The 25,592-nt window shown below is 38.9% G+C and overlaps 2 protein-coding genes across 2 annotated transcripts; both read left to right on the forward strand.

The window, feature by feature from the left end:
• The first annotated feature begins 3,035 nt into the window (after positions 1–3,035).
• On the forward strand, positions 3,036–13,956 carry LOC129186369 (twinfilin-2-like). The gene is made up of 11 exons (XM_054784583.1): positions 3,036–3,235; positions 6,193–6,270; positions 6,336–6,514; positions 7,844–7,939; positions 8,010–8,114; positions 8,188–8,202; positions 8,283–8,318; positions 9,271–9,390; positions 9,480–9,630; positions 11,374–11,495; positions 13,548–13,956. Exons 1-11 carry the CDS (start codon positions 3,211–3,213, stop codon positions 13,713–13,715), a joined length of 1,095 nt encoding a protein of 364 aa, XP_054640558.1. The 5' UTR covers positions 3,036–3,210; the 3' UTR covers positions 13,716–13,956.
• A 900-nt stretch (positions 13,957–14,856) lies between these two features.
• On the forward strand, positions 14,857–21,709 carry LOC129187017 (cytokine-inducible SH2-containing protein-like). The gene is made up of 3 exons (XM_054785866.1): positions 14,857–15,007; positions 15,187–15,334; positions 19,982–21,709. Exons 2-3 carry the CDS (start codon positions 15,199–15,201, stop codon positions 20,500–20,502), a joined length of 657 nt encoding a protein of 218 aa, XP_054641841.1. The 5' UTR covers positions 14,857–15,007; positions 15,187–15,198; the 3' UTR covers positions 20,503–21,709.
• Positions 21,710–25,592: the final 3,883 nt, after the last annotated feature.

Below are 25,592 nucleotides of genomic sequence, written 5' to 3' on the forward strand. Positions count from 1 at the left end.
GCAAAATTGTCATTTTAGTAGTATAGTGTTGAACTGTTCAAGAAAAAATACATTTAAATTAAATTTGAATTTTTTTTTTTAAATGAGGTCGGGGAAAGTTACACTGGAATAAAGTCAAAATATTATATAAATAAAGTTATAATGTTACGGAAATAACATTTATGAAAATTATTTTAGAAGAAAGTTTAAATATTTGGACATTTTTACAAAAACAACAGCAAAAATGGGGGAAAAGACTGAAGTTGATACTAATAACAGCCGTTTTCAAGTATATGACGAAGCTGAGATGCAGTTTGACAAAATATCAAAGTGGCAACGTTGCATCCTTTCATTTTTCACAAACATCCATCCATTTTCTATACTGCTTCATCCTCATTAGGGTCGCGGGGGCATGCTGGAGCCTATTATCGGGCAACAGGCGGGGTACACCCTGGACTGGTCGCCAGCCAATCACAGGGCACATATAGACAAACAACCATTCATACTCACATTCATACCTATGGACAATTTAGAGTCGCCAATTAACCTCACCTGCATGTTTTTGGGAATGTGGGAGGAAGCCGGAGTGCCCGGAGGAAACCCACGCACACACGGGGAGAACATGCAAACTCCACACAGAAATGCCCAGGGGAGATTGGCCAACGTGCTAACCACTAGACCACCGTGCGGCCCTTTTCACAAACAACTTCTCCATTTTATTATAAATGGGCTCACTGATGACTTTATACTTTTATTTTTAGATTATTATTTATGATACAGTTGTCAGTAATGTTTTGTAAAACGTTAATCTCGATACAAAGCTGTATATATTTCACACAAATAATATTGAATAAATAAAACAATGGATGAGTTAATTTTAATAGAAATATGTGTGTGTGTGTGTGTGTGAGAGAGAGAGGGGTTGGTGGGAGTCGGTTCATATAAATAATGAATGAATGCTTGGGTTATGTACTCGCCACTAAATGAATAATGCACCGTGCCGTCACAGCTAACCTCACTGCTACACACTTTATCTTTCTCACAAGCACCTGTGTGTGTGTGTGCGTGCGTGCGTGATACGAGCCAACACGTTGCGTTAATTCATGGTTTCCTTGTTGGAGACATGGTACGCTAGCTTGCCCTTGAGCAACACCCAGAACTCTGTCTCAAGGGACAATCCTACAGAAGTGAAACTTGGATATACTTTAGAGTAGTCTGTGTGCAGCTTGTATAGCAGTATAGATTTACTATCCACTGACAGTAAATCCACACACAGCTATTATTGTCTACATAGCTGGCAACCCAAGTTGATGTGTACCAAGATAGTCAAGCGTGGTGGTGGTAGTGTCATGGTCTGGGGCTGCATGAGTGCGACCACCACTGAGGAGCTGGGGTTCATTGAGGGGAACATGAATTCCAAGATGGATGGATGGATGTACGGGAAGTCCACATTGTGGGATAAATTCAGGGATGAAAAGCGTCACTCTCAGCTTCATCCCTCATTGTCCGCGGCTGTCACGAGCGTCTGGCTCTTGCTGTCGTCGTGTGTCTTACGTTTGTTGTGACTGTGAATAAGGTTGACACCTTTGATGGTGTTGATGAAAACTCTTTGTTTTCCTCTCGCCTTCTCTGCTCCACTCAGGTAGCGCCGCCTCATTTTTCCCCAAAACCGCGCCAAAAAGTTTGTTTTGTTTTCCACAGTCTTCCTGAATCAATCTGCACATGCTCAGTAACGTGGAATAGTCCATCGCATGAGACGGGAGGAGGGAAGCGGTTTCCAGACTATAGAACGTACCGGTATTTAAGTTGCACCCACTAAATATGAAGAGGGGAAACACATTTGTCCAAACATAAGCTGCTTGTTTCCACGTCGTGACATTGGATATCTAGTCCACTGTTATTGTTGCCGTCTTTATCCTTCTCTTAAAAAGACCAGACGTCTCGTTGAATGAGCTTGTGATGGAACATGGAACCTTGAACATGGAACCTGGCCCAGCAAGGTGCACTGTGGTCGGACGCTCCCTCCACGTAGCCGATATGCTGCCTCGGAAGTCAGGGGAACCAGGGTAGAGAGCGAGTGAAGCCACCTGGTGTGGCCTAGCAAGGTGCGCTGTAGTCGGACACACTACAAGCGCCCCGGTGTGCCACCCTGGAGGTCGGTAGAACCAGGGTACAGAGCGAGTGGAGCCACCTGGCATGGCCCGGCAAGGTGCACTGTGGTCGGACACACTCTCCGAGCAGCCCTGGTATTCTGGCATGACAAGCAAGCGTCTCTTCTTCAGACATTTACTCAACATTACTGAGGATATAACTACTATACTATATACTACTACTATATAACTACATCTACAGGTCACATTTGGTACTACAATTTACCGCACGGCCCTCCCGACACCTCTCCAACACGTTCTCCATGATTAGGGCGCTCCTCGGGAGCACACGAGATGTCACGAGACCGGAACGTCACCACATATTAGCCGCATCACTGTAGGGTTCCCTGGAAATCTCGGGGCCTGAGGCAACTTCCTGTGTTTGCCTAATGTCTAGTCCGCCCCTGAATAAGTTCCATCCAGTCATTTGTAATCATTCCACATTGTTTTCTGCTTATTATTTCCAATGGGAAAAAATGCATTGTTTTTTGTACTGTGCATACAGTTTTCGTCAAAACCTTTGGAAGAAATGAATAACGGAATCTGAGACATACCACTGTACTGTATTCGCTTTTACGCCAAGGCACCAAACACACGCTGACCCCCTCCCAGCATCCTCGGTCCAGGGAGCAGTGTTGATTCTTGCCACGGTGTCACATTTCAGAGTGCAATTTGAGACAAAGCGATTAATGCCGAGCTCTTATATGAAAGACTGATAAAATGTCCTTCTGACATGCGCCACACCTGTGGATCAGGCACACACCCCTCCCCAAGACTCCTAAAAAAAATGCGCTCAGCGATCCGTGGGGGCTTTTAGATCAGTGGTCAGGCTGCCATATCCGCTGACAGCCGCAATATTACTCATCCAGTTCCGCAGATTGCATTTCAGGTGTGAGGAATCTCCAAACTCCCCCTTTCAAGGGTTGGTGTCACTGGTGTGTGTGTGTGTGTGTGTGTGTGTGTGTGTGTCTCTCTCTATCTTCCATCAGTGGACGGGTAGACTTCCCGCAGAGCGACAAGAGCGAAAGCGACAAAGCCGCTCCTTCCATGAAAGCAGCCCGGCGAGAGACGGCCAGAGAAGATGTCACACCAAACTGGAATTAACGGTATGTTTGCACTTTTGTCTTTTCAGGACATTTTTTCAAGTTTGTTTCCAAGTTAGGCTTCATTACTTTTGTGTGATTTACACTGCATTCACCCTCACACACTCGCACATGAATGCATTTTGATGGATTTCCTTCAAATTGGGAACATTTCTACAATTGGAACATCACCTCACTGCTGCAAATAGGATGACTTGTACGGTTTTCATGCTCACGAGGGATTCAAAGCATTCAATTGGAGTCAAAGTCACTTTGGAGGGTTTTTCATGAGTGTCATGGCATTTGGTAACAGGAGCACAGGTGGATGGTTGGCCTGCAGCGCACCTCTCTCACCTTTCTCACCTGATCATGCATCATTTATGAGTGCCGTGTTTGGTAACCATGGCGATGGGGGAAGAAGGGGAGGATGACACGTAACACAAATGTAGTTTTCTGCGCCAAACTCTTGGCTTTTAATGTTTTATTTGTATTTTTTGGCCTGTTTTTCCACCGTTGCTTATCGTCCGTTTTGTTTTGTTGGCTTGTGGAGGTCATGTGACTCCGGCCTGCGTGCTCTCAATGGGGTGTCTCAGGTTCTTCTTCACATCAGCGTGAGATGTTTTTCATCACAAATACAGTATCAAAGGACAATAATCTCTATTCTATTTTTAGATATTTTTTAATTACCAAATACTTTTCAGCCAACATTTGCAAGCCATTTTAATAAAGGCAGCAGTACTACAAAATAAAACAAGTCAAATTTATATACAGTAGTGTGAAAAAGTGTTTGCCCCCTTCCTGATTTGTTTATTTTTTGCATGTTTGTCACACTTAAATGTTTCAGATCATCAAACTAATTTAAATATTAGTCAATGACAACACAACTGAACAAAAATGGTGTTTTTAAATGAAAGAAAAAAATCCAAACATACATGGCCATGTGTGAAAAAGTGATTGCCTCACTTGCCTCAGTTAAGGTCAGTGTTCATGACTCCACCATAAGAAAGACACTGGGCAAAAACGGCCTGCATGGCAGAGTTCCAAGACCAAAACCACTGCTGAACAAAAAGAACATTAAGACTCATCTCAATTTTGCCAGAAAACATCTTGATGATCCCCAAGACCCACTCAGTGAGACAAAAGTTGAACTTTTTGGAAGGTGTGTGTCCCATTACATCTGGTGGAAAAGTAACCCCGCATTTCAGAAAAAGAGCATCATACCAGCATTAAAATATGGTGGTGGTAGTGTGATGGTCTGGGGCTGTTTTGCTGCTTCAGGACCTGGAAGACTTGCTGTGATAAATGGAAGCATGAATTCTGGTGAAGGAGAATGTCCGGCCATCTGTTGGTGACCTCAAGCTGAAAGCAACTTGGGTTGTGCAGCAGGACAATGATCCAAAACACACCAGCAAATCCACCTCTGAATGGCTAAAGAACAACAAAATGAAGACTTTGGAGTGGCCTAGTCCAAGTCCTGACCTGAATCCTATTGAGATGCTGTGGCATGACCTTAAAAAGGCGCTTCATGCTGGAAAACCCTCCAATGTGGCTGAATGATAACAATTCTGCAAAGATGAGTGGGCCAAAATTCCTCCACAGCGCTGTAAGAGACTCATTGCAAGTTATCACAAACGCTTGATTGCAGTTGTTGCTGCTAAGGGGGGCCCAACCACTTATTAGGTTTAGGGGGCAATCACTTTTTCACACAGGGACATGTAGCTTTGGATTGTTTTTTCTCCCTTAATAATAAAAGGTTTCATTTAAAAACTGCATTTTGTGTTGAGTTGTGTTGTCATTGACTAATATTTACATTTGTTTGATGATCTGAAACATTTAAGTGTGACAAACACGCAAAAAATAAGAAATCGGGAAGGGGGGAAACACTTTTTCACACCACTGTATGTCGAAGTCATGATTTTATAGATTTGACATATTATGGGTAAATAAATCATAATTTTAGCATGGCAGTAAAATAATAGTAAGAGAAATTATTACCGTTTCATATGAATGACACCCAAATTTTATGCGAATTAAATTTTAATACTGCCATTTATTTAGTGTGTGTGCATGTATACATTATTTATTTTACAAGAGTAAAGTTCCTCATACCAGAGGATAATTTGAAAGACTAAAGAGAGAAAATTGTGAGAAAAAAAGTGTTATATTACAAGAATAAAAGGGTTTTTGCAAGAATTAGGATATTTAATATTAGTATAAAGTTGGAATTTCATGTGAATAAAGTCATATAAGGAGGGGCAAAAAAAAATCACAGTTTTATAGGTAAAGTGGTCATGTTGAGAAAAAAAATATAAACGTCGTTTTATGGCACTAAAGTCACAGAATTGCAAGAAAAAAAATTGCAATGAACAATGAAGAACGCCATTGCATTATTATAAAGTCGAAATGTTAGGAGAAAATGATTTTAGGTGAGGAGAGTTATCAGCAATATCACGTGACTATTAGTAGAAGTCATTTCATTGCCTTCATAAACTGCGTGGAAATGAGGATATTGTCAATTTAGACTTTGGCATAAGTGAGACACTGTTTTGAACAAATATTAAATGATATTACCCAGCTGATATATGTCAGGTATGAGTGTTCATAATATTGCCTATTCTTATAAATGTATTGTAATTATATTTTATTATATTTTCGCCTGTTTTGCAGTATTTAGTTTTTACTGTGGTCCTAATACTTTTTTAATTTAATTATGAAATTATTTGTATTAAGTGATTAATATATAATATATAAAAATATATATTTAATATATAATTAATTAATTTAAATTTAAATAATTTAACTTTTACTTTTTGTGTTTTTATTGGTCATCAATCATAATGCCCTATTGTCCAATAACAAATTAACACATGTTTGGATGTCAAACTAGGGGCTTTTCACTGCTCTGTATTAAATATAAAATATCAATCGGGAATTACAGCTCCATCTGCCTTATTTATTCATATTTTCTGACTGGTTTCTAGCAACATCGGAGCTCAAAGACTTCCTGGCCCAAGCAAGGGACGGTGCCATCAGGATCATGAAGATCGTCATCAAAAATGGTAAGCCTGTTTTCACAGAGGACTTCAGGATCTCCACCCGGCTCACGTCAGATCTTTGTCCACAGAGGAGTTGGTGCTGGAGTCGTACAGACAGCCGGCACAGAGCTGGGACAAGGACTACGACCACTTCCTGTTGCCCCTGCTCACGCCACAGCAACCCTGCTACGTCCTCTACCGGCTAGACTCCCAGAATGCACTGGGCTACGAGTGGATCTTCATTGCGTGGTCACCTGACCAGTCACCAGTATGTCCGCGAGCACGCGCGTCACACAAACGTCACTCGGCCAGATTAAAACATGAGATGTCGTCCCTCGTTTATCGCAGTTAATTGGTTCCAGACCCATCCGTGACTTTCCGCGACGTACGATTCAATATTAATAAATGGAATATTTTCGTAGTTATGGCATAGAAGACCTGTTTCCAATCTTCTAAATACGTTTATTATTAGAGCCCTCAAGAGATGAAATAACACCCCTATAGTCACCTTTACATTTATATTACCCAATATAGTAGATATAATCAGAGAAAATAAAATAAATAAGATAACACGGATAATACCCTTGTTGACTTCCCCTACTTCCCCTTCCCATACCATAAGTGTTGGTCCATTTCTCCAAAAAGCTGAAGTGAACCATCAGGTTCACTTCAGCGGTAAGGGCGGTTTCCTCCCACATTCCAAAAACATGCATGTTAGGTTAATTGGAGACTCTAAATTGTCCATAGGTATGCATGTGAGTTTGAATGGTTGTTTGTCTATATGTGCCCTGCCATTGGCTGGCTTGCCCGAAATCAGCTGAGATAGGCTCCAACATGCCCCCACGACCCTAATGAGTCTAAGCGGCATAGAAAATGGATGAACTGTAGCGCTACACCTACAACTAGTGTAATTGTTTGGGGTGAAAGTGAACAAGGGAAGGTGCGTTCCATTTATTACATCCAGTCCTCCCACATCCACTTTTTTTTTTTTTTTTTTTTTTACATCCACTTTCCCTCAGCTCTGCAAGTGGCCTTCACATGACGTCAGCAATGATGTCATACCCAGTGCCTAGGGGAAGTCAACGAGGACAACTCGAACTGCTATTGGAGTGCAGCCATAGACTCACACGTGAGCAGTTTCGTGTTGTTTTTTTTTTCTGGGCAGCGTACTTCCGCCATTACAATACATCAACGTATTGATTTGCATACACACACTAACACAAGCCTGCTATATATCAATGTACTGTAATGGCAAACGGCTTTACACTCGTATTGTCCAATAAAGTAGAGGAAAATAAGAGTAAATAAGCCATTTACGGCGGAAATAAAATTCATGCTCGAGCAGTGTCACAATAAATATGTTCCCTAGGGAACCTTAATGTGACGAGTTGAGTCAGTAATTGTGTCACCGAACAATTACTGACATCTAGTGGCTCATGTAGAATAAAGTACAACCTACTCAATTGCAAGGCTTCTTCTGCTTTGTATTTGTATTTTAGTTCATTTAGCCATAAAGACACCAGAGTTACCTTTCAGTTTTTCTGTATCTTGGGCAACCCCCGATCTAAGATAACCGTGCGCTGCTGACCACGTGCAGGTCAGGCAGAAGATGGTGTACGCCGCCACTCGCGCCACCTTGAAGAAAGAATTCGGAGGAGGTCACATCAAAGACGAGGTGTTCGCCACAGTTGAGGTGAGAATGCAAGTCTTTGACGTCCGATTCACCCTCAGACTCACCTTTTATTATGGGTATCCCTTGGCAGGATGACGTGTGCTTCCAGGGATACCTGCGTCACATGACCTCCTGCTGCTCTCCGGCGCCCCTCACAGCAGCTGAACAGGAACTACAACGAATTCGAGTCACAGAGGTGAAGCTTGATTTAGTTGGGATATGAGGTGGAAATGGGAAATCGACTGAATGTCTGTATGTTTGCCCCGCAGGATAAAGTTGTATGGGTAAGTCGGTTTGATTGCCACATTTTTTTGGCTTAGTGTTTGTTTCAAATGTCTACAAACTAATGTTTGATTGTCCACAGGATGAGCGTAGACGAATTGGGACTCCTCGTGCAAGAGTATGTAACACACCACGCATCTATCTATCATATTGTATTTGTGGGATAGAATAAATAATAAATAAATAAACAAATCCAAATCCAAAACTCCTTCAGTACAAAAAAGGCTGTTTTTTATTGACCCTCTTGCAATTAAACAAGAAAACTAAAAAAAAAAAAAACAACTGAAAAAAAGAGAAAAAAATAGCATGGCGGTGAAATATGACAGACTAAAATATGTAATTAAAACAAACTAAACAACAACAAACTAAACAAGAAAGTGACAATTTTAGAAAAAAATGGTTTGGTAAATGCTATAAAATTACAATAATAAAGGATAGAAACATAATATCACAAGGAAAAATGTACGAGAAGTTAAATGCAGCCCTTAGTGGAAAAAGTTTGGGCATGTTGTACATTGAGGTGCATATTGTATACTGTACTCGAATATTGAAAGAAATGATATAAAACAAATATATGCCCAATATATTTGAAGTTTGTGTTAGTGTACGTTTTTTATGTGCAATAAATCAATAATATAAAGAATATCTAAAAAAAATATAATAATAAAATAATACATGTTGCATCAGTGTATGTATGCAAATGTTAATAATCAAATCAAATAAATATATGTTGTATGCAATAAAAAGTATAAAAATACACAGTCAGGAGAATATTGTTTAGTACACAATGTATGTGTTCTTGTGTTTGTATTTATATGCTATGGATTTAACTGCATTTTATTCTAGTATCGACATGTATTTATCTGCTATATGCAGCTATAATATTTATTTGATGACAAAGAGGATGAAAATGCACCAGATTTAGCGCAATAAATAAATAATATGATTAAAAAAACAATTTAAATGCAAAAATATTTGTAATGTTGTGTCAGTGAATGTTTGCAATTATGCATGGGGAAGAAATAGATATCCATGATACACGTGGCATATATTTTCTTATGTATTTTCAGGTTCCAATGGAGTTCGGCATAGACAAAAGGGTCTCTCAGGGTCTGGCGTTTCCATTACAAGAAGAGGCCAAACGTGCACTGCAGCAGCTCAAGCAGAAACGAATCAACTACATCCAACTGGTCGGCTCTGAGAAGACAACACTGAACGCTAAAACATACAGAAAAAAGTAGTGCCCGGCACGACTAAACTTGTTTTTTGTTGTTTGCAGAGGTTGGATGTGGAGAAAGAGACCATCGAGCTGGTTCACACTAAACCGACAGAGACGCGTGATCTCCCCTACAGGATCCCCACAGATTCACCCCGATATCACTTCTTCATCTTTCAACATTCTCACCAGGGCCGCACTCAGGAGGCGCTCGGTCAGTACGCGGCCGCAATGAACATTGAGCTGATTTGCAATACAGACCAGGCTTGGCCCGATACCGCTTTTTCATGTCTGATATCAATGCTGCAACATTGTATATCAGCCGATGCATGTCTACATATACTTGTATACATACCCATCCATACCAGTCCGATACAGATGCATGTACCTTGCCTAATCAGTGTTTCCCACAAGACTGCAATTTATCTGTGGGTGTAGATCAGAGCTTCTCAAATGGTCTCAACCTGGGACACTCATTTTCCAATGGTCATGAAGTCGCAAACCACTTTTATTTCCGTCATTTTTATTTATATTATTTTTTTTACACATTAATGTAAGTCATTTTTACTTTAAATTGTTTGTTTTGTTGTTTTATTTTACAATTTAAGCCATTTTTATTTGTTATTATTTTTTTTCTTTCATTGAAGTCATGTTTCTTTTTTATTTATTTTTAATGCTTTTATATGAGGCGTTTAAAATATTTATTTCTTTTTTATTTATGTTTTTTTTAAATTTTTAAGTCATTTTTATTTATTTGTATTATTTTTTTGCACTTTTATTTACCAGTAAGTCATTTTTATTTGTTATTATTTTTATGCTTTTACTTCAGTCATTTTTCTCTTTTTATTTATTTTTTTCATGCTGTTATAGGAGGCTTTTTTATATTCATTTATTTTTTATTGAGGTTTTTTATTTTTATTTCAGTCATTTTTATTCATTTTTATTATTTTTTCACACCTTTATTGAGGTCAGTTTTAGTTTAATAGTTTTTACTTTTATTTAAGTCATTTTTGTTTATTTTTATTTTTATTTTTCACGCTTTTATTTGATGTATTTTTTATTTGTATTTATTTTTTAAGCTCTATTTAAGTTTTGTTTGTTTTTATTTATTTATTACATTTTTATTGCAGTCCTTTATTTTTACAGTATTTAAGTTATTTATATTTGTATTTGTTTTAATTATTTTGTACACTTTCATTTGATTTTTTTCTTACACTCTTAAGTCATTTTTATTTCTGTTTATTTACCATTTAAATTTTTTTTTTAAATATTTTTTACACTTTTATATAAGTAATTTTGATTTTTGTATTATTTGATACACACATATCCAAAGTGGACTTCAGAGGAATTTATGAAGGCATTTTGTCAAGACCGCCCAGGATGGATCCGCGACCCACCAGTTAAGAATCACTGCGGTAGATAACGTCATCATCTAATTTGCATAATTGACCATGACGCGTGTGCGAGTCATTTTTATGGACACCGTGGGAGCAAAAAATATGAAAAGCAACACAAATATGTTTATACATACAAATTAACTTTCTTCTGTTGTTTTTTTTAATATCACAAGCAAGACAGAGCCGCCTGTGAGTGCCTTTAGATGGGCGTAGGGGGTTATAGATTTTTTCCAATATCTGATCTTCCAGTATCGGCTCGGACCACCCCTAACATAAACCTGATAAAAGATGGTTCAATGCAGCACAGGCCATTATTGCCTCCAGAGCAGGGGTGTTCAAAGTGCGGCCCGAGGGTCATTTTCGGCCCACAGCTTGTTTTTTATGGGCCCTCGGCCTGTTGTAACGATAACATGAACTGATTATTAATGAGATCCCTTATTAGATGTTACATTTGTCACCTATGGATGTTAGATTCCGATGAGGAAGGAAGCGGTATTAGATGACAACATACTTTCATGTTCAAGCATCACAGCAGCATCAACAAAGCTCCTGTCTTGCAGTGTTCATCTACTCCATGCCTGGCTACACGTGCAGTATAAAGGAGCGCATGCTGTACTCCAGCTGTAAGAACAGACTCCTGGAGGAGGTGGAGAGAGATTATCAGCTGGAAGTCGTCAAAAAGGTAACACATGGACAACTAAACGTGCCTGCAACATTGCAGTCTTAGTAGACAGTGGAAGCTCTAAGGTGGAACAAGGTGGATCTGTTCCAGAGTCAAATTGTCGCATTAACGGCCATGAAACTGAAGGAATAACTTACCCGCTGCTTATATGGAGACGTAAAAACCATGATGAAAATGTGATGTTGCGTTACGCAAGGATAGCAGCATTTAAACAGTGAAAAAGGTGGAAATTCACACGTGGAATCTGCTGCTGCAAGAGTGCTTTGCTGTATTTAGGAATCTGCTGCACAAACGCAAGTCAAAGATCCTCCATATGACAGGAGTTCTTTGCTCTATTGAGGAATATAATGCAAAATTGGTTGTCAAAAATCCTTTTTATAACAGGAGCGCTTTGCTTTTTTTTTTTTTTTTAGCAATCTACTGCAAAAATGCTAGTCAAAGATCCTATATTTGACAGGCGTACTCAGCTGTTTTTAAGGAAGTACTGCAAAAATGCTTGTCAAAGATCCTCTGTATGACAAGAGTGCTCTGCTGTTTTTCGAAATATAATGCAAAATTGCTTTTCAAAGATCCTCTATATGAGAGGAGTGCGCTGTTTTTTTGTTGTTTTTTTTTTTTAGAAATCTACTGGAAAAACGCTGTCAAAGATCCTGTGCACAGAAGGAGTGCCCTGCTTTTTTTGTAGCAATCTACTGCAAAAACGTCAAAGTCAAAGATCCTTTATATGACAGGAGTTCTTTGTGGTTTTTGGGATTATAACGCAAAATTGCTTGTCAATGAACCGTTATATGACAGGAGTGCTCTGCTTTTTTTTTTTTTTTAGCAGTCTAAATGCTAGACAAAGATCCTCTATATCAGGGGTGTCAAACTCGTGCCATGGAGGGCCGAGACAATGCGGGTTTTCTTTCCAGCCGGTCACTAAAGCAGGTGATGTTTATGATCAACACCTTCAATTTCAGGGAAGGAGATCATCAATTAAATCACCTGCTGAAGAAACCGGTTGGAGAGAAAACCTGCAGCGTCTCGACCCTCCAGGGCACGAGTTTGACACATGTGCTCTATAGACAGGAGTGCTCTGCTTTTTTTAGGAATATAATGCAAAATTGCTTGACAAAGATCCTCTATATGACAGGAATACTTTTTTTTTTAGCAATCTAGTGCAAAAACGCTCGCCAAAAATCTTCTCTAGAGGAAGTGCTCTGTTTTTTTAAGCAATCTACTGCAAAAATGCAAGTCAAAGATCCTCTATGTGACAGGGGTGCTTTCCTGTTTTTAGGAATATAACGTCAAATTGCTTGACAAAGATCCTCGATATGACAGGAGTGTTCTGCTTTTTTTTTTTTTTTTAGCAATCTACTGCAAAAACAGAAGTCAAAGATCCTCTATGTAATAGGAGTGCTTTGCTGTTTTTAGGAATATAACATCAAATTGCTTGACAAAGATCCTCTATGTGACAGAAGTGTTCTGCTTTTTTTTTTTTAAGCAATCTACTGCAAAAACAGAAGTCAAAGATCCTCTATGTGACAGGAGTGCTTTGCTGTTTTTAGGAATATAACGTCAAATTGCTTGTCAAAGATCCTCTACTTGACAGGAGTACGGTGAATTTTTTTAAGGAACAACTGCAAAAATGCTCGCCAGAGATCCTCTATATGACATCAGCGCTCAGCTGTTTTTGGGAATCTGCTGCACAAACGCAGGTCAAAGGTCATCTATTGTATATGACAGGAGTGCTCTGCCGTTTTTAAAGAACTACTGCAAAAATGCTTGACAGAGATCCTCAATATGACAGGAGAGCTTTGTTGTTTTTAGGAATATAATGTAAAATTGCTTGTCAAAGATCCTCTATGTGACAGGAGTGCTCTGCTGTGTTTAGCAATCTACTGCCTCTCCATAGTAAAGATCCTCTAACTGACAGGAGTGCTCAGCTGTTTTTAGCAATCTACTGAAAAAGGTTGCTCATCAAAGATCCTCTATATGACAGGAGGCAATGAGAGACCAGACAGTGATGTGTGTACTGTATTATTGTGTGTGTGTGTGTGCATGTGTGTGCAGATGGAGATTGACAGTGGCGACAGCCTGACAGAAGACTTCCTGTACGAGGAGGTCCACCCGATGGAGCACACCTTGAAGCAAGCGTTCGCCAAGCCCCGTGGACCGGGCGGGAAGAGGGGCAACAAACGCCTCATCAAGGGCGCAGGAGAGAACGGAGAGGAAATCTAAACACGCTTGACATCTGTCAGCTCATTCAACTCTTTGTAGCATCTTCATTTGCTTCTAAAAATGAAGGACAGGCCGTTCATCTTCAGAGCTCAGAATCTCTGGCGACTACGTGACCTATCCTCGTTATTATTATCCTTATTAGTATTCATGATCCTGTTTTATCACCCAGCCAGGCCGTAAAACTGTGCTATCCAACACTCAACGTCGGTGTTTGGCGTCACACTGACGTTTGCTGAGGATGTCCTTGACAATAAAACAGTGATGTTCTTTCTTCTTGTGTCTGTGTGGACATGCTGTAGGTCTTCCATTATGTCAATTCTATGAATAACTTACTTCAGGGTTGTTTTCTGTGTGTGTGTGTGTGCGTGTGTGTGTGTGTGTATTACAGGAAGGCTCCCTACTGGGAATGTCTAATAGACTCAGGCTTGGGAACTGATTGACAGCATTCACGGGATCATCTGACAATAAACCGATTTATGGCCTGCTTAAGATTAACACTTTTTCAAGATTTGCTTCTTGAATTATTTTCATGAGTGGAGAAAAAATGTGGAGAAAAATCACAACAGTGTTGAAGCTAAAGATGTTGATAGTGTTGAACTTTGCTATAGCATGTTCTTGATGACCTGCTGATCAATTAGGTGTGGGTGGAGTGAGCAGCTCACAGGTCATTTTAAGTAAATGGCTGCTGAGGTGTGTGCAGGACAAACGTGATGCTGTGCTGAGTGCATTGTTTGTTTTTCCTCCGTCCTTTCCAGATCTTTTTAACATGACCGCACCAACATATAGAAATATTGTTATTATTATTACATAATACTGTAGAGTGTGTAGCAGCTTTAAACTGCCTCAAAACAGACTAGGTCACAAATACTGCCGGAACTGCTACATCGCCTCTTCAAATTAATATTCAAATATCATAGCCCCAAAAGCGTATTGTTGCTTAATAAAAACGACACCGACATTAAGTGTTGGTGAAACGTTTTGATTTTGAAAGCCAACATTGTGGTAACCCTGTAATTCCTTTTGGAAAGGGTGGGGACAGCGTGTGTGTGTTTTTTTTTTTATTTTATTTAAAAGCGTGGGCCGGAAGTGTAGCGTGGTGACAGTGGCGAGCTTCACTCGCATCTGCTAGCGGCAACACGCGTGTCAGCAGCACTGAAACACAAAACCTTTCTTGGAAACAAGATTCCTGGAATCTGCCAGCTTGAACTCGGTTCACTTGTTTTCAAGGCTGAGCGTCAGAGCACATTTGTCTGGATTATTTCCTCACTCTGTATGATTCGTTGTGGCGAAAGGTGAGGGAACATTACTATCGTGTTTACATTTGAAAGGTTATTTGTGCCCAGCAGTAACATCTTTTTTGTGTTATGTGCTTTGTTAGTATGCTGTCTTCACATGTACTGTAAATGTTATTTTTCTTATTGTTAGTCTTAGTCTTGTTAGAGTTACTAACTATACATGGATGTCCTGTTAGATCTCCGCAGACATGGTTGCCCCGGCTGTGACCATGGTCTATCCTGTGGACCAAGGTCCATGCTGCCCACATCCTCCCCAGACCTCCTTGGATCGCGGAGAGGATCTGTCCGGCATCGCCGCCACCTTCCAGTATTTACACACCTCAGGTACCGTGACATCAAATGTCAAGTCTAGTTGGGTATCAAGTGGCATGGACAGTCAATAAACAGATGCGCTGGAACATGAGCCATTCCAGAACACCGCTCTGCCTTGATCGCTGCAGATTTGGAATGTGTTTTGTTCTGGAGCAATCATAGGCTACGTTCACACTGCAGCTTAATTCACATTTTTTTGCTCAAATGTGACCTAGGGGTGGGGGAAATGATCGATTCTTAGATGCATCGTGATGCGGACATTGACTTTTAATTTCTGATTCATAAATAATCTATGCTGACGGAACACAAAGACAGCACCCGGATAGTTTATGGTGGTGCACCTAAGGGTAAGACGCTTTCACGTAGTTGAAGGTAAAAATGAGCTGGACAAGAGCCAGACAATATGCAAACTTTGTCAAACAAGCTTCAAATATTTTGGGAACACGACAAATACGAGAAACCACATAGCACGTTTCCACCCGAAGCAGGGGGAAAAACAGTCAGCTGACGTTGCTGCCAACCAGAGAACCATCGAGCAGGTGATAACTAATTTTCCACCCAATTCTGAAACTGCCAAGCGAGTCACAAAGTCAATTGCAACTTTTATTGTGAAGGATTTGCGTCCGTATTTGGTTGTTGAGAAGGAGGGCTTTCGTGCTTTGTTGTGCGCTTTGGAACGCAGCCACAACGTCCCATCGCAACGTTATTTCACTGACAATGCAATTTTTTGGGGGGTTATTAGAAGAAATCTATATTTTGTAAGAAAGCTGTTTTTGACTTTGCTATAGAGCAAAAATATTATTTTGGCAGAGATTCTGTGCTCAGGATTTAGTTTGAATTCAGAAGTCTTATTATTTATTTGTGAATATGGCAGATTTGTTTCTGTTGGTTGCTCAGAATATGCTGAAGTTTGTTCATTTTATACGGGGGTGTCCAAACTTTTACAAAAAACAAAATATTTATTGTGTATATATACACATATAAAATATATTTACTCCTTTTATCAGTGCCAAAGCGTATTATTATTATTATTATTATTATTATTATTGTTATTAAGTGTTCCTCCTTACATTAATTTTTGTCTTTTTTAAAAAAAATAATTTTTACAAATATTTCAACATTGTACTTGTCCATTTTTTTCTCATACTAATATGACTTATTCTCATAATATTTCGACTTTATTATCATAACATTATAGCATTTACCCAACCTAATTTTCCTAAAACTTCAACTTAATTCTTTGTTTGATTTGTTTCTTATATTTTTACATTTTTTTCTGTTAATATAATGACTTTACTCCCTATTTTTTCTTTATTCTTGTAAAATTAATGCTTTTTTTTCAATTTTTGCTGTTTTTAAAAATGTTATTGTCTAATCGTAGTTTTAGAATGTGCCGAGGGCCAATGAAAAAGCAGTCGCGGGCCGTAAATGGCCCCCGGGCCGCACTTTGGACACCTCCTGATTTTATACATGCTGCTACTGGTGCCCTTTACTTTTCCTGAATAATGGAAGTCATCTGTTCATGAGTTTCATGTTTATTTGAACTGTGGATCGTTATAAATATGCTTTGTTTTAGTAGTACACAGTGACTAAAAAGAAATTTATATAGAGGAAAAAATTATGCATGAAAAAACTGATCCCAAAAATGACACATCGATAATCGTTTTATCATCACATTGCAGGCCTCTGAATCGTAATCGCATCGAATCCGTGAGGCGGCCAGAGGTTCCCACCCTTAACGTGACCTGTAGCTGATTTTTTCCATGTCAGTGTGAATAGTGCACAGAGATATTTTCAAATGCGACTCTGGCCTCGTTGGTATGTAGCTATAAATCCAGTATGTATCTACTGCGGGATCTACTGCAGTCTGAACGGTCACGAATGGACGAATATCCGACTTATGACGTCACTGTGGGAGACTAGGATCGAGGTACTCACTGATGTAGGCAGAAATTCTTCTGATTTGTAAAAGGTGCCACGGCACCATTCCTGCCACACACGTGCTCCTCGGAACAGACGTCGCAGCACATAGCCAAAATTCTAGCCCTCTTTCTTCTTAATCTCCTACAGGGAATCATTTGGTTGAGAAAATATTGACTCCCGTTGCACAACTTGCCACAAACGCGCTAAGGAGAGCATACTGGTGAAGGGCGTACTGAAATATTGATGCTTTCTATACCAGCTCGTCGTGCTCTAAAGCAGGAGTCACCAACGTTTTTAGAAAATGAAAATGGCCACGAGCGACTCATTTTTGTAGAAATGATTTTCATACCTTATTTCAACCCAAACAAATCAAATGTGCTTGTTTTACCAAAACATTAGCAAAATGCTGGTATCCACAACTCACATTTTATGTTTCAGAATATTTTTCTTTCTAGTGTTTTCACATTATTAACTGAAAACCTGAATGAAAAGCAGGCTTGCGGGCGCCTCATGTGGTCGTGGGGGGCTACCTGGTGCCCGCGGGCTCCACGTTGGTGACCCCTGGTCTGAAGTCTATTCTCAAACAAAACGCATATATCTGACCTACAGTGGTGTGAAAAAGTGTTTCCCTCCTTCCTGATTTCTTATTTTTTTTGCATGTTTGTCACACTTAAATGTTTCAGATCATCAAAGAAATTGAATTATTAAATGACAACACAACTGAACACTTCATCCAGTTTTTAAATGAAGCTTTTTATTATTAAGGGAGAAAAGAAATCCAAAGCTACATGTCCCTGTGTGAAAAAGTGATGGCCCCTTAAACCTAATAACTGGTTGGGCCCCCCTGAGCAGCAACAACTGCAATCAAGCGTTTGTGATAACTTGCAATGAGTCTCTTACAGCGCTGTGGGGGAATTTTGGCCCACTCATCTTTGCAGAATTGTTGTCATTCAGCCACATTGGAGGGTTTTCCAGCATGAAGCTCCTTTTTAAGGTCATGCCACAGCATCTCAATAGGATTCAGGTCAGGACTTGGACTAGACCACTCCAAAGTCTTCATTTTGTTGTTCTTCAGCCATTCAGAGGTGGACTTGCTGGTGTGTTTGGGATCATTGTCCTGCTGCACAACCCAAGTTGGTTTCAGCTTGAGGTCACCAACAGATGGCCGGACATTCTCCTTCAGCAGAATTCATGCTTCCATTTATCACAGCAAGTCTTCCAGGTCCTGAAGCAGCAAAACAGCCCCAGACCATCACACTACCACCACCATATTTTACTGTTAGTGTGATGTTCTTTTTCAGGAAATGTGGCGTTACTTTTACGCCAGATGTAATGGGACACACACCTTCCAAAAGGTTCAACTTTTGTCTCGTCAGACCACAGTATTTTCGAGTATTTTCCCAAAGGTCTTGGGGATCATCAAGATGTTTTCTGGCAAAAATTGAGCCGAGCCTTAATGTTCTTTTTGTTCAGAAGTGGTTTTCAGCTTGCAGGCCGTTTTTGCCCAGTGTCTTTCTTATGGTGGAGTCATGAACACTGACCTTAACTGAGGCAAGTGAGGCCTGCAGTTCTTTGGATGTTGTTGTGGGGTCTTTTGTGACCTGTTGGATGAGTCGTTACTTCGCTATTGGGGTCATTTTGGTTGGCCGGCCACAACCACATAAAAGATCAGATTTTAACAAAACACCTGAATTGGGCATCATAACCTGCCAATACAATAGTCAATACAAGGGCTTCTTCTCAATCAAGACAAAACCTGCTCCTGTTCGATTATCCCTCCCTCGCTATATCGTGTTTTTTCAAAAATTAATTAATAAATGATGATCGTTTCGAGGTTGCATACGGCCTATTATTAGTAAAAAAAAATTAAAAAATTTTTTAAAAGCATATTTAAGCAAATTGTACTTATTCTTGTCCTAAATTAAGCAGTTTAAAGCATGAAAATGGCTAAATTATCTAACTAAATCAACTAAAATACAAATACAAGGTGTCCAGTGAGACAGACACGGGACTCCTCACTAAGGTTCCCTCGGGGACACATTTACTGTGACACTGCTCGAGCAGGAGTTTTACTTATGTCTTACATGGCTCATTTACTCTTATTCTTTCTACTATATTGGGTAATACGAGTGTAAAGCCGCTTAAAGCCGCAAGTGCGTACATTGGAAGTACGCTGACCAGAAATAAACAAGGAGCTGCTAACGTGAAAGTCTGTTATCATATTTATGTCTTAATGTCTTATTTTATCTGATTATACCTATTATATTGTGTAATACAAATGTAAAGGTGACTATAGGGGTGTTATTTCATGTCTAGAGGGCTCTAATGTTAAAACCCGCATTTAGAAGATTGTAAACAGGTTTTCTATGCCATAACTACAAAAATATGGAACTAATAAACAAGGAACAAAAAAGGGATTACTGTAAGTAAGCCATTTAAGACATAAGACTCGTGTTTGTGTGTGTTACCATAAATGTGTTCCCTAGGGGACCTAAAAGAGTGGAAGACAGGAAGTGACATCGGGGGTTCAGAGTTGAGTTTCAGTTTGTGTAGGTAGTGACCGCAAAAGTAGCCCATGTTTTCATTTGGGATTTTTATTAGGGATTATTGTGCCTGTTGTGAAAAATATCAAGTTAGCCGCCACGTGTTACACTGGCATTGAAACAGGAGTTCATAACATTCATAGAGGAATTCTCATAGAAAATATACAAATGCAAACGTGTGTTGTTGTTGCAGGCTGGTACTGGGGCTCCATCTCAGCCAGTCAGGCTCGGGATACACTCCTGACAAAGTCGGAAGGCACTTTCCTGGTGCGGGACAGCAGTCACCCCCAGTACATGCTGGCGCTGTCCGTGATGACCCACTGCGGTCCGACCAGCGTACGAATCCACTTCAAAAGGGGCTCTTTCTGGCTGGACTCCCTCAGTCCCGAGCTGCCTAACCTGCAGTCCTTCCCTGATGTCCTTAGCCTCATTCAGCACTATACCGGCTCAGGACACACGCCGCAAGGCCCGGCAGCGTCCATCCAAGACAGTCCCCTCTCCAAAATAAAGCCAGATGCCGTCCAGTGCCCCCCTGAGCCCAAAGACAGCGGCGTTCTGCTGAAGCTTCTGCGCCCGCTTCACAGGCCGGAAGCCTTCCCGTGTTTGCAGCACCTGGCACGACTAACCATCAACAGAAAGACAAACTGCCCCGACCAGCTGCCACTCCCAAAGCCTCTCCTGGACTACTTGCACGATTACCCTTTCCACATATGAGGGTGTCGGGAGGCAGAGACGGGGATACATGCTCAGGCAGTCAGGTGTTTGTTGGTCCACACTGACGAGACGAAACTACCGTCACCTTCCAAGATGCTTTTTGTTGTTTTTTTTTCCCCTTCAATATGATACGATACGCCGCTGTTTGTTGTCCACAATAAATGCATTTGCGCTTTTTATGGCAAGAAGATCACACAAGCCGACTCTAAAAGCCTTTGTTTGTTTTTGTGTAGAATTTTGTTAAGAGTTTACCAAATAAAATACCATGACCTCGTCATTTGCCAATGCAAATTAGCACGTTGACACACGCAGTCTTGATCTCACAGAAATGTAAGCCACACCCTTGTTGTGTGTTCTTAAACCTGATTGGACCTTTATGGATGCATTCGAAGAGGCAGATTCTGTGGGAAATTTTGGTGTCTTCCTGGAATGTACGACTTTTTTTCTCGCAAATTTACAACTTTTTTTCTCGTAAATTTACAATTTTTTTCTCATAAATTTATGACTTTATTCTTGTGATATTACAACTTTTTTTTCTCGTAAATGTCCAACTTTATTCTCGTAATTTACGACTTAATTCTTGTGAATTTACGACTTTATTCTCGTAAATTTACAACTTTTTTCCCCATAAATTTATGACTTTTTTCTCGTGAATTTACAACTTTTTTCTCGTAAATGTACAACTTTTTTTCTCGTAAATTTACAACTTTTTTCTCGTAAATGTACGACTTATTCTCGCAAATGTACCACTTTATTCTTGTGAATTTACAACTTTTTTTCTCGTAAATGTCCAACTTCATTCTCATAATTTACGACTTTATTCTTGTGAATTTACGACTTTATTCTCGTAAATTTACAACTTTTTTCCCCATAAATGTATGACTTTTTTCTCGTGAATTTCCGACTTTATTCTCGTAATATTACACATTTTTTTCTCGTAAATGTACAGCATTATTCTCTTAAATTTACGACCTTTTTTTCTCCGAAATTTACGACTATTCTTGTAATATTACGACTTTATTCTCATAAATGTACAACTGTTTTCTCGTAAATGTACGACTTTATTCTTGTGAATTTACAACTTTTTTTCTCGTAAATGTCCAACTTCATTCTCATAATTTACTACTTTATTCTTGTGAATTTACGACTTTATTCTCGTAAATTTACAACTTTTTTTCTCGTAAATGTCCAACTTCATTCTCATAATTTACGACTTTATTCTTGTGAATTTACGACTTTATTCTCGTAAATTTACAACTTTTTTCCCCATAAATGTATGACTTTTTTCTCGTGAATTTCCGACTTTATTCTCGTAATATTACACATTTTTTTCTCGTAAATGTACAACATTATTCTCTTAAATTTACGACCTTTTTTTCTCCGAAATTTACGACTATTCTTGTAATATTTTGACCTTATTCTCATAAATGTACAACTGTTTTCTCGTAAATGTACGACTTTATTCTTGTGAATTTACAACTTTTTTGATTTATTTATTTAGCCCTGACACCCTGTCGTAGAAATTGTTGCCAGGCTGGAAAAAGAAAACATTTGATCGTTTTCAAAGAGGCACTACCGGCAGACAAGAGGTCACGAGGCCCGATGAACATCATTCACTCTTTCTGCTAAAAGAATCATGCCCGTGGACTTCTGAGAAATAAAACGTCAATGTTCCACATTTATCCATTCACCACAGATACGTGTGGGGGCTAACTGCCTTGCTGTGCGGACGCAAGCACGTCTGTGTGGCTTTCCAAGTGGCAAAAGGGAACAGTTCCGAGAAAGCCTCTTAGGGGGATTAGTGAGCTGTTAGTTATGAGCACGCTGACTGCTTGACCAGCGGTGAACAAGCCCTGACGGCCTGCGGCTCACTGCTTCAACCTCACGCTACACAAACAAACCAATAATATATAAACAAACATATAAAATCTTTTACATTCATACTTTTTCCTCAATTTGCTGCTCATTACTACGGTGGCTGACAGGGCCAGCAATGTCCAAACACAAAAATGATCTAAAAGCTAACACATGAACACCATGAAGCAAATGAAATGTCGCAAATGCCCAAAACGCACACAAACCCACGAAACACATGACTCAAGGAAATGCTGCAAGTTCACCGAGCAAATGGGAAGTTAGCCAGGACACCAGGAAGTTAGCCCGAATCAAGCTAGCTCAAAAGACAGCATTAAAAACATGAAAACAAAGTAAAAATAATAAAAGTGCAGTCGTCCCTCGTCACGTCGAACTTCGATTTTCTGTGGCTTCACTCTGTCACAGTTTTTCAAAATATATTCATTCATAAATCATCGCTATTTCATAGATGAATCCAGCCTACTATTAGTCCAAAATGATAAAATGTTTAAGCAAAGTGTACATATTTTTTGCCCTAAATTAAGCATTCTCAAGCATAAAAATGACGAAATGAAGTAAAATACAAACATAAGACATGAATCCAAAAACGCACTGAAAGACACACTGATATGTAATATTCTACACTGGTCACTAGGTGTCAGTGATGTTACATTAGCCACCGTAAGAAGTCCCGCAAGTAAGAAAAGAAACAACAAGGAACTCTCCAAACGCTCACATGTGAGAGTCTATATCAGGAGTGTGTTTCAGCCAAAACTTCTAAACGTATAATTTAACAAGCAAATTTAAAAAAAACATATACAATCTGCAGTAATTTTACAAGAATAAAGTCAAAATATTAAGAGAAAAAAGTTGTAATATAACGAGAAAAAGTCAGAATTTTACGAGAATAACACTGTAATGTTATGAGGGAAAATAACGTGCTTTTAGTAGCATAAAGTTGGAATATATATATATATATATATATATATATATATATATATATATATATATATATATATATTTTAAAGTCATAATATTATGAGAAACAAATAAAACAAAATAAAGTTTTTGGAAAATTACTTAATTAATTATCGGACTAAAGTCAAAATATTATGAGAGTAAAGTCATAATATTACAGACTTTTTGTGTTGAAATATTTGGAAAATAAAAAAAAAAACAACAACACCCAAAATGGAAAAAAAAAAAACAGCTGCAATTTTGGGAGAATAAAGTTGTAATATTATGAGAAACAAACAAAGCAAAATAAAGTTTTGAAAAAAGGAAATATTTATATGTTATGGGAATAAAGTCATAATATTACGAGAAGAAAATTTACAAAAAGAAAGTTGAAATATTTGGAAAATTAAAAAAAACACCAAAAATGGAAAAAAAAAAAAGATTTTAGGACAATAAAGTCAAAATATTAAGAGAAAAAAGTTGCAATTTTACAAGAATAAACTTGTAATATTATGAGGAAAAATAATGTCTTTTAGTAGCACAGAGTTGAAATATTAAAGAAAAAATGTTAATTTGTGAAAAAAGCTTTAATATTATGAAAAACAAACAAAACAAAAGAAAATTTTAACTTTTAGAAAATTAAGTTGGGGAAGAAGTTCTAATGTTATGGGAATAAAGTCAATAAGTTCTATATTATGACTTATTTTCTCTTATTATGTCTACTATATTGAGTAATAAGCGTGTAAAGGTGACCATAGGCGTGTTATTTCATGTCCAGAGGGCTGTAATGGTGTTAAAAAACATATTTAGACGGTCATAACAGGTTTCCTATGACTTTACAAAAGTATTCCATTCTCACGGTCGGGTCTGGAACCAATTATCCGCGCTAAACGAGGGATGACTGTGAAGCATTGTAAGCTGGTGTCAAATAAGGACGGGAGGAAATGGACCTGAAGCCACAATTTTAATCACAAGACACATTTCCAAAAGAGTCACCAGCTGGGCGGCGGCTTAACTGCATCAGCATCAGCACATTTCCACAAGACTAAGCTTCATTGCTGACAGGGCTCATTCATTAATTAAGGAGTGTAGCACAATGAAAACCACACCCACAAAGAGCAATTGTGGCAAAATAGAGTGCACTACTCGGTGGCAACCAGCAGAGGCGCTGTTGCCTCAGTCTTTGCCTTCGATTTGTTGCATTTTATATTTCATTAGGTTGCGCCGGATGTAATAAAATGGGCTAGATAAATTATAACATATATATCATTTAATATATATTATATAAGAACATGCCTTTTAGCCACTTTTACAAGTAGAACTCATAGAAACAGTGTTATCATGCCAGGTGTCAGCATGTTAATGTTAGCATGTTAGCATTGCTAGCATGCTAACATGAGCATAGTAGCATTTTTATCCATTTTCATGAGTATTAACATTGGCAGACACTTAGCGCTATCATGCATGCTAAAATTAGTATTGCTAACATTAGCATAGTAAGATTTTAGCCGTTTTCATAAGTAGAAACTTATATGAACACTTCGTGCTGTCATGCTAGGTGTTTGCATGTTAGCACTAGCATGCTAACATTAGCATAGTAGCATTTTTTTACATTTCCATAAGTATTAACATGCACAGACACTTAGCCAGTGTTATCATGCCAAGTGTTAGCATGTTAATGTTAGCATAGCTAGCATGCTAACATTAGCATAGTAGCATTTTTAGCCATTGTCATGAGTATTAACATTGGCAGACACTTAGCGCTATCATGCATGCTAATGTTAGCATAGTAGCATTTTAGCCGTTTTCATAAGTAGAAACTTATATAAACACACAGTGCTATCATGCTAGGTATCATTCATTTTACATTTCAGCAATTCACCACGGCTTCAGCTCTTCTGCCTACAAACCATTCTATATTTGTGCCTTTCCACCTCATTTCTGTTGTTCCTACAGCGCTTAAGCATTCACACGTGATGTCTTCTGACATTGCCATCATCTTCTAGTACATATAATAGTGTACATATGCAAAGTATTCCAGTATTTAATACATATTAAAATATATCCATCCATCCATCCAGCCATCCATTTTCTATACCGCTTCATCCTCATTAGAGTCGCGGGGGCATGCTGGAGCCTATCCCAGCTGACTTCGGGCGACAGGCGGGGTACACCCTGGACTGGTCGCCAGCCAATCGCAGGGCAATTAAAATATATACAGGTATATAATAAAAATATACCGTATAGGTAGATACATACAAGGAAATTAAATAGAAACA

This window comes from Dunckerocampus dactyliophorus, chromosome 8 (genome assembly GCF_027744805.1).
Source record: "Dunckerocampus dactyliophorus isolate RoL2022-P2 chromosome 8, RoL_Ddac_1.1, whole genome shotgun sequence".
Classification (NCBI taxonomy): domain Eukaryota; kingdom Metazoa; phylum Chordata; class Actinopteri; order Syngnathiformes; family Syngnathidae; genus Dunckerocampus; species Dunckerocampus dactyliophorus.

Excerpts from the sequence above, each read along its gene's own strand:
- LOC129186369 (XM_054784583.1), top strand. The coding sequence starts at position 3,211 with ATGTCACACCAAACTGGAATTAACG. Across the intron at positions 7,940-8,009 it reads AGGTGTTCGCCACAGTTGAG|GATGACGTGTGCTTCCAGGG; the intron begins GTGAGAATGCAA and ends ATCCCTTGGCAG. Across the intron at positions 9,391-9,479 it reads GAATCAACTACATCCAACTG|AGGTTGGATGTGGAGAAAGA; the intron begins GTCGGCTCTGAG and ends TGTTGTTTGCAG.
- LOC129187017 (XM_054785866.1), top strand. The coding sequence starts at position 15,199 with ATGGTTGCCCCGGCTGTGACCATGGTCTATCCTGTGGACCAAGGTCCA. Across the intron at positions 15,335-19,981 it reads CCAGTATTTACACACCTCAG|GCTGGTACTGGGGCTCCATC; the intron begins GTACCGTGACAT and ends TTGTTGTTGCAG.